The 13049-nt window shown below is 41.6% G+C and overlaps 1 protein-coding gene across 1 annotated transcript; it reads right to left on the reverse strand.

Moving 5' to 3' along the window:
* Window positions 1–1140: 1140 nt before the first annotated feature.
* Window positions 1141–2058, reverse strand: LOC311091040 (olfactory receptor 51I2-like; the record flags this gene model as incomplete). The annotated part of the gene is made up of 1 exon (XM_084126771.1): window positions 1141–2058. The coding sequence occupies one exon, from the start codon at window positions 2056–2058 to the stop codon at window positions 1141–1143; it is 918 nt and encodes a 305-aa protein (XP_083982897.1).
* Window positions 2059–13049: the final 10991 nt, after the last annotated feature.

A 13049-nucleotide genomic window follows, 5' to 3' on the forward strand; every position in this document is an offset into this window, starting at 1 on the left:
TAAACATGTTTAAAATGTTTTTAGAGAGTATTATCCTACCATTCTGGTAACAAAAATAAAATTAGCTACAGAAAACATTACATAATAGTCTCAAAACATTCATAGAACAATAACATTTCTAGCTGGAATGAGCTCATATTGTGGCCATAGTATGAGCAAACAGTGAGTGCGCTGCGAGGTTACAGTTTTAGCTCACTGTGACCTCACATTGCTGACGTTGTGACCACATAGTGAGATCACTGTGAGATCAACGTGTTGACTGGGTTAAAAAAAAAAAAAAAAAAAAAAAAAAAAAAAAGTATGGTAGGCCTACAGTAAATGTGTTAAAGATTCATAAAGCATCCATACAGGTGGCAAAGAAATGCTGAATTTCTTCATTAATTTCTAACAGCGCTTATAGCGCCATAGACATTGAACGCTTAAAAAAGCGTTGCGTGGAGGTTCACGCATCAATTAGTTATAGATGATTAAGTATGGATTCAGCTTTGTGCTCATTTCTTATTTACTTCCAGAGTGCAGGGAGACACACTAACCTGAGCACATATAAAGGGACAGTCAGTTTCACAATATTAGATGTAAGGTGAATATAACAAAGAGCTAAATGGTTAACACACACACACACACACACACACACGTTTGGTTTTCATGTTTTATGGGGACATTACATAGCCATTATGATAGACATAATGATGTCTATACTGTACAAACTGTATAATATATGCTTCTATATGCTCATTTCCCTGTTTCAGAGAACAGGGAAACACAGTAACCTTCGCACATACAGGGGCCGTTGTTTTCACAATATTGGATGTAAAGTGATTATTATAAAGATCTGGTTCAAGTACACACACACACATTTCTCTGAAAGTTTTATTCTCTGATGCTGTCGCAAAGGGATTTTGTGTGTGATGAGACAAAAAGTGGGCAAAATGTGGCTTATGGACAGATCATACCATTGCACCCCAAATATGGTCCATTTGGTCCAACAATCATTAAAATGTAGCATGGAAGGCATAACTTTAGAATAGGAAACTTTTAATTTGGTTACAATTCTTAAAAATAATAATAATAATAATATTAATAATAGTCTGTATATTATTCTGTGTAACATTTATTACAACAGAAAGAAAAATAAATCATCTACCTGAAGGGGTTTATAAGACGCATAATTTTTTTGCGAATATCAGGCAGGTTTAAAGCATAAACAAGGGGGTTCAGGATGGGTGGTATAATAAGGAACCCCAGTGAAAGTAAAACTGACAGCCATATAGGAAGTTCTAAGGTCATAACTCGACTCAAAGTGACCTCAGAAATAACAGCAATTGAGAAATTCAAAAGGACCACTATGTGTGGAATACAAGTTTGATAAGCTTTGCCCTTGAACTGTGATGAGCTTCTTTGACAAACAATAAAAATGTTTACATAAGAATATAATATTAAACTTAAAGGGATGAGAATAGTTGTGATTAATATAAACAAACCAAAAACATTAGTAATTATTGTGCTTTCGCAAGAAAGCTTGACTACTTCATAGTTGTGGCAGTACACCTTAAACAATTTGTTACCACATATTCTCAGTTTTGTACTTAAAAGACCACAAATACTAAGTAAAATCATTGGATAAGCCATGTTTATACCTACTGAAACAATTAAAAACCTTGGTGTAATTATGTTGTGGTATTGTAAAGGTTTACTGATTGCGGCAAATCTGTCAATTGCCATTAACATTAATATTTTATATTCATTTGCAGCATACGTGAAAATTACAATAGACTGTAAGATACATGCTTCAAGGGAGATTGAGTGTGTATCAGACAGCAAGTCTGCCAGTGCTCTTGGAAAAAAGCCAGCTGTTCCAAACACAGAGTTGATAGACAAACATGAAATCAGAATGTACATGGGCTGATGTAAAGTCCTTTCCAGAAATATTGCAAGCATAATAAGGACATTAAATAATATGATAGCACAGTACAGAATAAATCCTAAACTGAAGAAAGCATATCTTATGTACCCAAGATTTTCAAACAACATCAAGTAAAAAAATGTCCCATTTTCCATTTTGCATCAGGCAGAGTTACTTCATTGACCTGAAAAAGAAAGTACACAATGTTTCTATGATTTTTTAACATTTTAAAAAACAGCAGTTTGCATTATTAACTTGAGAACAATAAAGTTACATATTATGTTAACATAATTAATTATTTAATTATGAACACATTAATTATCAATGAACAATAATATATTTATAAATTAGCATTAGATTAATATTTACTTTAAAGAATTGTGTATACATATAATCTTCAGGTTAATTTGGTTTAAAAGATTTGTATAAACACAAATAAACAACTTTGAAATGTATTTTGAACATCAGACAAGTTTTTCTATACCTTAAAACACAAATTACATAATTGAAATACCTTCTGTGATACACCTTGAAATAACCACTGGTGCAAGAACTGTGAGTCACCATTATGCTAGTGTTCTTATAGCATCTAACATGTCTTAGGAGGCTTCTTTTTTTTTTTTTTTTTTTTTTTGCAAATAGTTGCGTGAAGTCACCGTTGGCCGGAGTAACTGAGGTTACGCCCACTAAGTGGCAAAAAGACTGAGCGGTAGCATTTGTTTTTACTGTGAATGCCATGACAAAAAATCTAAATCTAAAATATCTTAAACTGTGTTCCGAAGATGAAAGGAGGTCTTACGGGCTTGGAACGACATGAGGGTGAGTCATTAATGACATAATTTTAATTTTTGGGTGAACTAACCCTTTAATATGCTGATTGTTGAAGTCTGTCTGTAGCTGAGTCAAGCAGGAGTTCAACATTTGATTTCAATATTCTTCAAAATAACTGATTACAGAAACATTGCTGGATATCATGCTGTAGATTCACTGATGTATTATTAATAAATATTAAATACCCATAAATTCAAAGCTTATATACAGGATGAGATCAGATAATCAGAAAAGTTTGATATCATCATAACTGCCAAAAATGATCAACCTCCTCTTGGCTATTTTTTACGGTGACCGGGAGGGGACATGTTCGGTTCACTTATTTTTGTCGTGGCCACAACATATAAACTCGTGGGAACGTGATATTAACTCGTGGGAACGTCATAATATCTCGTGGGAACGTCATATTATGTCGTGGCCACGAGATCATTTTGTTGAGGTAACGACATCATTATGTCGTGGCCACGCGATGCAAAGTTGTAGCCTCGAGATCATATGTTGAGGGAACGATATATTTTTCTCGTGGCCACGAGTTGGGGGAGCCACAGCGGCCAATACTGTAACCGTACCATAGCATAGACTGGGCTACAGCAGAGATGGAGATGACAGAAGAAATAACATTTTACTTTAAATTAGGAATGTCATATAAAGATATAGTGCGGTCTTTGGCATTAAGACATGGGTACGTTATAAGTGAAAGACACAGAAAGACACATTCTTAAACTTTTTTGTCGCACGCATATTTAGGGACCGTCTCAAAATTACATGCGACATTTGCATAAACGTTTCTAACTTCAATAGCATTTGAAGACAATGACTTACAGTCATAAAACCAACTGTACATTGTTCACCCAGGTCTCAAGTATGATGCACACCTTTTAGATTTTTGATATTTATGACAATAAACTGCTAAATCATATGCAAATATTGCTATGTAGGCCTATTTCACTACTGTATGGGATCATACACAAAATATGACAATATTTAAAGCTCAATATCATTTGAAGACAATGACTTACAGTCATAAAACCAACTGTATATTGTTCATATAGGTCTCATGTATGATGCACACCTTTAATATTTTTGCTATTTATGACAATAAACTGCTAAATCATATGCAAATATTGCTATGTATTTCACTACTGTATGGGATCATATACAGAATATGACAATATTTAAAGCTCAATATCATTTGAAGACAATGACTTACAGTCATAAAACCAACTGTACATTGTTCATATAGGTCTCATGTATGATGCACACCTTTAATATTTTTGATATTTATGACAGTAAACTGCTAAATCATATGCAAATAATGCTATGTATTTCACTACTGTGTGGGATCATATACAAAATATGACAATATTTAAAGCTTAATAGCATTTGAAGACAGTGACTTACAGTCATAAAACCAACTGTACATTGTTCATCTAGGTGTCAGGTATGATGCACACCTTTTAGGTTTTTGATATTTATGACAATAAACTGTTAAATCATATGCAAATATTGCTATGTATTGCACTACTGTATGTGATCATATACAGAATATGACCATATTTAAAGCTCAATAGCATTTGAAGACAATGACTTACAGTGATAAAACCAACTGTACATTGTTCATCTAGGTGTCAGGTATGTGACAGTAGTGAAATACATAGCAATATTTGCATATGATTTAGCAGTTTATTGTCATAATTATCAAAAATCTAAATGGTGTGCATAATACATGAGACCTGGGTGAACAATGTACAGTTGGTTTTATGACTGTAAATCATTGTCTTCAAATGCTATTGAAGTTAGAAACGTTTATGCCAACTTCGCATGTAATTTTGAGACGGTCCCTAAATATGCGAATATCGAACGTCCAACGTCAAACCAACTTCATGCCAGTGCAAAAGTGCGACAAAAAGCCCATCCAATTTAAGAATGCCAAAGACCGCACTATATCTTTTTATGACATTCCTAATTTAAAGTAAAATGTTATTTCTTCTGTCATCTCCATCTCTGCTGTAGCCCAGTCTATGCTATGGTACGGTTACAGTATTGGCCGCTGTGGCTCCCTCAACTCGTGGCCATGAGAAAAATATATCGTTCCCTCAACATATGATCTCGAGGCTACGACTTTGCATCGCGTGGCCACGACATAATGATGTCGTTACCTCAACAAAATGATCTCGTGGCCACGACATAATATGACGTTCCCACGAGATATTATGACGTTCCCACGAGTTAATATGTTGTGGCCACGACAAAAATAAGTGAACCGAACATTTTTTGCCATAACAAATGTGCTTTATAAACACACAGTTACAGCAGCCAGAGAAAAACTTATGTCAAAGAGTCAAGAGCCCAACAAAAGCAAGTACTAATCTCCATCATGGTGACTACAAACTTTATTATTTTCAATAAAACATCAACAACTAAATCTCTGTTAATTCTCAACAAGTACTTTTGTACATGTATGAAAGAAATACTGTTAAACTAGTTTGTAAACGTCTCAGGTTACGAATGTAACCTATGTTCCCTGAGAACAGGGAACGAGACAATACGTCATAACGACGCTATGGGGAACGCCTCAGGCGTGACAGGTGTCTGAAATGAAATATCAACTCACGGCAATCATGTTGACCGGCGACAGCCCGTGAATCATCAGCTTGATTGATTAACGCGCGACCTGGATGTATAAAGGAGAGCCTTGCACACATGACAACATCCTATCGTCTGAAGGGACTGTTGCAGGCAAGCCCCTCAGCATGGCAGGGAGACGTATTGTCTCGTTCCCTGTTCTCAGGGAACATAGGTTACATTCGTAACCTGAGAAGTTCCCTTTCGAAGGGAACTCAACAATACGTCATAACGACGCTATGGGGAACGAAATACCCACTCCACCATGCTGAGGGGAGTGCATGCCAGGTGGCAGTGACAACTGTCAGAACCAGCAAATTCGATGAGACGCTAGAACCACTCACCCTCAGGTCACACTTGGCTGTCAGTGACAGCATTCCCTACGGTCATAGCCCAAGCTATACGATACCACAGAAAACCTCCATAAACATAGCTTAGTGGAAGGTCTACCTGGGCCTGCTCAAGGGCCTAGGACCACAACTTCAACTTCTTAGAAGGGGTCCCTTTTAGGGAATGTGGTTAGGGAACCGAGGGAACCTTTCACTATTCAGGGGAACATACCACCTGAAATGCCACCAGGCAGGCCTGACCTGGTGTCACTACATAAGACACTACAGTCTGACCACTTCCTGTCTGTCCGAAGACAGAGCCTCTGGACACTTGCCTTTAGGAAAGGCATCCAACCCGAGGAACTGCAAAGCAGGCAGTGAGCCACTCGGCCCGGAACTCAGAGACGGGATATCCTGGAGAGTATGACTCAGCATAGTGCTTTACAACCCTTGCCAGCGAGGGGAGTTTCTCTACTCGATCCACGGATCTACCCAGTGTCTGTGTTTCAGAACACTGAGGAGGCCTGCTAAGGCCTAGAACTGAAATGCCACCAGGCAGGCCTGACCTGGTGTCACTACATAAGACACTACCGTCTGGCCACTTCCTGTCTGTCTTAAGACAGAGCCTCTGGACACATGGCTTAAGGCATCCAACCCGAAGGACTGCGAAGCAGGCAGTAAACCACTCGGCCCGGATCTCAGAGACGGGACATCCTGGAGAGTATAACTCAGCGTAGTGCTTTACAACCCTTGCCATCGAGAGGAGTTTCTCTACTCGATCCATGGATCTACCCAGTGTTTGTATTTCAAAACACTGAGGAGGCCTGTGAGGGCCTAAAGGGAGCTCAGCTTCAAGAAGGCCTGGTAAGACCTCAAACCTGGCGACCACAACATGGGGGAGCTCGTATTCAACCACAACATGTGGGAGCTTATACTCAGGAAGGCCGGTGAGACCTGTAACCTGGGGACCACAACCTGTGGGAGCTTACTTTCAGGAAGGCCCTAGAAAGGCCTAATGAAGCCTATAGCCTGCCACAGAATGTGGGAGAATGCTCAAGAGGGAGGCATCTGTCGTAAACATTGCGACAACAAGATGCATCTAGAGTGGGACCTAAGAACCGAAGTCCGAGCCACGTAAAAAAGGGAATAAGCAAACAGCGCATAACCCTTACCATAAATATGGATTTTAGGAAGTACATGGGACAAAGTGCATGTGCTTAACCATTCTGAATCCAGGAAGGCCTGATGAGGCCTATAACCTGGTGACCACAGTAAGTGGGAGCTCATTCTCAGGAAGGCCGCTAAGGCCTGTGACCTGACAACCACAGAATGTGGGAATTCGTATCCAGGATGATGGAAATGGCTAGAGAAAAGCATCTGTCGTAGCAACTTTGACGACAGGACGCATCTAGAGTGGGACCCGAGGTGAAAGACTGGGGTCTGAGCCACACAGGAAGGGACCGAAGCATACAGCGCATGACCCTTACTATAAAACATTTTTTAGAAAGTACACAAGCTGTAAGTCGTGTGATTTACCATGAGCACTGGTAAGAAGGTACGGAGTGTACGTACCAGAAATAAATAGATGGAGTAAAGATGCATGTACTCCATCACTCTAAAATCAGGAAGGCTTAGTGAGGCCTACAACCTGAAGACCACAATAAATGGGAGCTCATCCTCAGGAAGGCCGCTGAGGCCTGTGACCTGACGGCCACAGAATGTGGGAGCTCGTACCCAGGAAGGCCGGTGAGGCCTGTAACCCGGGAACCACAGCATGTGGGAACCCATGATCAGGAAGGCCAGATGAGGCCTGTAACCTGATAATATAACATGTGGGAGCTCACATTCAGGAAGGCCTGATGAGGCCTGCAACCTGACATGTGGAAGCTCACAACCAGTGCCCTAGCGACCACAGTGAGTGGGAGCTCACATTCAGGAAGGCCTGATGAGGCCTGCAACCTGACATGTGAAAGCTCATAACCAGGAAGGCTGAAACCTGGTGACCACTGAATGTGGGAGCTTAATACTCCAGGAAGGCTGGCCATATGGGGAAGCTCATATTAAGGAAGGCCTAGTGAGGCCTATGACCTGATAACCACAGTATGTGGAAGCTCATACTCAACCACAGTATGTGGGAGCACATACTTAACCACAGTATGTGGGAGCTCATATTCAACCACAGTATGTGGGAGCTCATAATCAACCACAGTATGTGGGAGCTCATACTCAACCACAGTATGTGGGAGCTCATACTCAACCACAGTATGTGGGAGCACATACTTAACCACAGTATGTGGGAGCTCATATTCAACCACAGCATGTGGGAGCACAAATTAAGGAAGGCCTAGTGAGGCCTATGACCAGATAACCACAGTATGTGGAAGCCCATACTCAACCACAGTATGTGGGAGCTCATATTCAACCACAGCATGTGGGAGCTCACATTAAGGAAGGCCTAGTGAGGCCTATGACCTGATAACCACAGTATGTGGAAGCTCATACTCAACCACAGTATGTGGGAGCACATACCTAACCACAGTATGTGGGAGCTCATATTCAACCACAGTATGTGGGAGCTCATAATAAACCACAGTATGTGGGAGCTCATATTCAACCACAGTAAGTGGGAGCTCATAATCAACCACAGCATGTGGGAGCACACATTAACCCTCTGAGGTCGGCAAACGCGCGGGCGCGTTTTGCCGGATTTTCTCCACATTGTAGCACTATAAACTTAAATTACTCCATCATTTATGGTCATACAGAAAAAAGAAATATAAAAAAAGAATCTGTGATATTTCTCCTTTTGTATGTGTCCACTTACAATCAAATCAAAACATTGTGCTTTTGTAAAATAAAGAAAATAAACAGGGTGTGCGTTCTGCCTCTCTGTCGCGGTGAACTTTTTTTTCTTGAGCACGTCTATAAACTGAAACAAAACTCAGCGAATACTTGTCACACATTTATGAGCCATATACCTTTATAAACATTTAAGTGTGTACTTTTAAATAATCGGATTCAAAACGAAAACAAATATTCTCTGTTTACGTAATTTGTATAAAACCAACAAGATGTCCAGCTTCTCAAACGCTTGCTCATTACAGTTAATTTGGCCACGCCTACTCGCGCAAAAGATATTCACATGCAAATCTCCACATGGAACGCGAACGCGCTCGTTACCTCAACAACAAAACACTTCACTTCACTTTTCGTCGAGTTTGAAAGACGTGCCTGAGCTTACATTGGATTTAGGCTACCTCAGAAGAAGAAGAACGCGATCTGAAGACAAGAAAGATAAGGTAAGAAATTCTTACATAGCCTAGTTTGTTATTGTTGCATAAATGTCACGTTGCAGTTGAACTGTTGCTAGATATATGGGGAATATTATAATATTTAGACCCGTGTTTACTGTGTTTGTGGATATCTGCTCAAACATAGATATGTTTATGGTAACCATAATGTTTTATATTTGAGCGTGATCGCGTTTGAATGTATCATATTTTGCAAGCGATCGCGTTTGAATGTATCATATTTTGGATGAAAGCAAAACGCACCAAACGGCTTCATGTTTTTATTATTATCTCATTTCATATCATCATAACGGATGGAAACATTTGAAGTAACATGATAATCAATATATTTTTCTCTAGCTTAGTTGTTACTGAAATACTGAAAAAAGATTTATAGGCTGCTATAGGTTATTTATTGTTATTATTATTTTATCCGCACTGCGCATATACCTTATGCCTACAAGGCACAACAAACCTGGTGTTCATTTTATTATATATCGTTGGAAACGTGTGTGTGTGTGTGTGTGTATTCTGTGAATTTTAAAAAGGAATTTTAAAAAGCAATTTTAACCAGAAAAATCTAATATTTATTTCCAAAATCGTGCAGGCCTTTCTCTTGATATCAGTATGTTCACTTTTTTTTTCAGGTCCCAGATGCCACTGAGGACTTCAACATTCACATGAGTCTCAGTACGTGAACATGGTAAAGTGAAAATCTTGGAAATGAAAGGTATGTACAGTGTTTTTAGGAATGGCACAAAGGTCTCTGTCTTTGAAGTGCTTTTTTGGCATTTGTTGTGTATCTTTGGATTATGTTGTGTTGTAAATAAATCCAAACAATTTAAAAGCCATTCTTTTTTAAATCTCCTCATTTACAGTATTGTGCAAGGTTGCTCAGAATGATAGGTGCCTGATAGCTCCTAATAGGGCCGTTAGGGGAGGTTCTTTGTCTTTCTCAGGTGAGAAAAGCTTACATATTAATGAGCTCTCGCATAAGGCTTTTTCACGCAAAACACGTCGTAAAAATTTTAAATCAATATATTGTCTTATCTGAATGAGCAGTCAGGGTGATTTTCACATAGTTTTGCAGCAAATAGTCTAGGCTACGTCATACAATTTTCAAAAGTCTTGTGAAGAAATAATCAGTATGGGTTTCATGGCCTTATTTCAGTGAGAATTTTTTTTTGTATTTTCAAAAACCACGCATAAATGTCATTATCTCAAAACTACAAACTTTTACATACATGCTGTTGATATATTATTGTAGCAGAGTTTGTGCTGAATACAGTGTAATTAGACTTTAGCCATGAAAATGTCACAAGTAACAGATATAACCAGAAATGTCAGAGCATGTCAGAACACCTCCAGGGCCCAGAAAACAGCTCAGACCTCAGAGGGTTAAGGAAGGCCTAGTGAGGCCTATGACCTGATAACCACAGTATGTGGAAGCCCATACTCAACCACAGTATGTGGGAGCTCACAATAAACCACAGTATGTGGGAGCTCATATTCAACCACAGCATGTGGGAGCTCACATTAAGGAAGGCCTAGTGAGGCCTATAACCATATAACCACAGTATGTGGAAGCTCATACTCAACCACAGTATGTGTGAGCACCTACTTAACCACAGTATGTGGGAGCTCATATTCAACCACAGAATGTGGGAGCTCATAATCAACCACAGTATGTGGGAGCTCATATTCAGGAAGGCCTGGTGAGGCCTCTGACCTGCTAACCACAGAATGTGGGACCGAAGTATCTGAGAGCTCAAATTCAACCACTATATGTGGGAGCCCATCTCCAGGAAGGCCCGGTGAGGCCTAAAACCTGATAACCACAGCATGTGGGAGCTCATATTCATGCCTCTTTTTTTCTTTTTTTTATGGGGACTGTCTGGTCAAGGAGGCCTGCCAAGGCCTACTACCTGCCATACAGCCTCCAAAAAAAAAAAAACTTTAGATTTTTACCTTCTTACCATAACATGCCCCAAACTCTATACAGGAGACGCGGTCTGTAAGAGAAAACAGAAATATGTTATTTGCGCACAAAAAACATTTCACAAAAAGACCAGACAGTACACCTGCGGCGTGTGGAGTAAAGACACGTCAGGAATTCCCTTTTTCTTTAAAAAGTACCTGGGCTCACCACTTACATGCCTGAAAGAGGAGTCGAGGAGGGCCATCAGACATGATACTCATCATAGGCCCAACCCCAGGCCTGATGTAAGAAACGCCTGTGGAACGTAGGAGAAGGCTTTTGGGGAGATTATCCCTAGCGCCGCTGAGTGCGCTTATCCTGGATAACCTCCCTCAGATCCTTCTTCCTGCGGGAACTGCGTCTCCTCTGTGACCTGCTCCGGGCAGGAGGAGGCGCACGAGAGGAGACACTGGCCCTCTGGGCCCGTCTATGGCCCTCAGACCAAGACGGACCAGGCCTTCCCGCCTGCTTGGGTGCGGACTCAGACCTCAGCGGAATACAGCTTTTAAAAGCAGCTGAGCGCGCCCTCGCCTCCCTGAACTTTTCAACCACCGCCTGAACGGAGGGGCCAAAAAGTTCAGAGGGTGGCAGCAGATTGTTTGGTGGCCCGGAGAGCAAGATCCGTGGTACGGCTCAGCTCAGTGACTGCCTCAGGGGATAGTCCTGCCCCCTGGTCGAGGTCCCGCAGCAGGTCGGCCTGGTACGCCTGTAACACAGCGAGTGTGTGCAGAGCAGCACCGGCCTGACCCGCTGCTGTGTATGCTCTGCCATTCAAGCGCGATGTCGTTTTTAGCGGCTTGGATGGCAGGGTAGGAGCTCTTAGTGTCGATGCCTGCCCAGACACGAGATAGTTAGCTAACGTCTCGTCTACGGGCGGCATCGACACATACCCATGCTCTGCGATTCCATCCACAGCAGCGAAACTACCCCGCTGATGTGGATGAATACGGGCAGAGTATGGGTTCTTCCATGCCTTCTTGATCTCATTATGGAGATCCGGAAGGAATGGAAGGCTCACCTGAGCTGGTGGCCTATGGCTGGGAAGAAACCGATCGTCGAGACGGCCACGAGCGGTTTCTTCCCTAACGCGCCTCCACGGCAGCTATAATGTGCCGGTGGCGCGCCCCATAACCTCCACCAGCTCCGCATACACAGGGCAGGATGGTTGAGATGGCTCGGTCTCTGCCTGACTGACAGCGTCATCAACCATATCCTGCCCGTCCGGAAGAGCAGCAGCTGCAGACGCATTAGGCGATAATGATAAAACGTCATCATCTACCTGCAGCTCACCCTCGTCAGTGGACGAACTGTCTAAGAGGTGCACTTCCCTCTCAAGACGATCGGCCAGCTCCATCTGAGAACCCCATGATGAAAGCCGCCGCTGAGCATCAGCCCGAGCGGGACCGGTACCATGGGGCTCAGATGCTGAACCCTATTCCCTAGAGAAAAGGGTCAGACGAGAGCGGAGAGTCTTCAAAGAAAAACTCTCGCAGTTTGCACAAGAGGCTCTCGAGAGAATCTAGGACACGGATCTGCACACTTACGGAAGCTCTGCTTCATCTCTGCGCGTTTCATTCTTACTTCAAAAAGCGATATTCTTACCAGACAAACAGTCCCTGAAGACAAAAAGATGTTGTCATGTGTGCAAGGCTCTCCTTTATACATCCAGGTCGCGCGTTAATCAATCAAGCTGATGATTCACGGGCTGTCGCCGGTCAACATGATTGCTGTGAGTTGATATTTCATTTCAGACACCTGTCACGCCTGAGGCGTTCCCCATAGCGTCGTTATGACGTATTGTTGAGTTCCCTTCGAAAGGGAACTGGTTTCACACTCAGTGTGGCTGGAAGTCAGTTGTAGTTCTTGTGTTTCTCTTTTCTCTGTTTTTGTCCTTCAGTAATTCTGCTTATCAAGTGTTCATCAGTGTCTGAATTCACTCACTTCGTTTCACTCACCCAGTCAAGTGGACTATACTATAACTATGGACTATATACTATAACTATGGACTATTAGTGTACTAATGTAGGGATTAGTGAATGAGGGTAAAGGGTGTGATTTTGAACAGCCTCTGAGTGCAGACTTTGAGCGCTGTT

This window comes from Abramis brama (genome assembly GCF_963993115.1).
Source record: "Abramis brama genome assembly, chromosome: 10".
Taxonomy (NCBI): Eukaryota; Metazoa; Chordata; class Actinopteri; order Cypriniformes; family Leuciscidae; genus Abramis; species Abramis brama.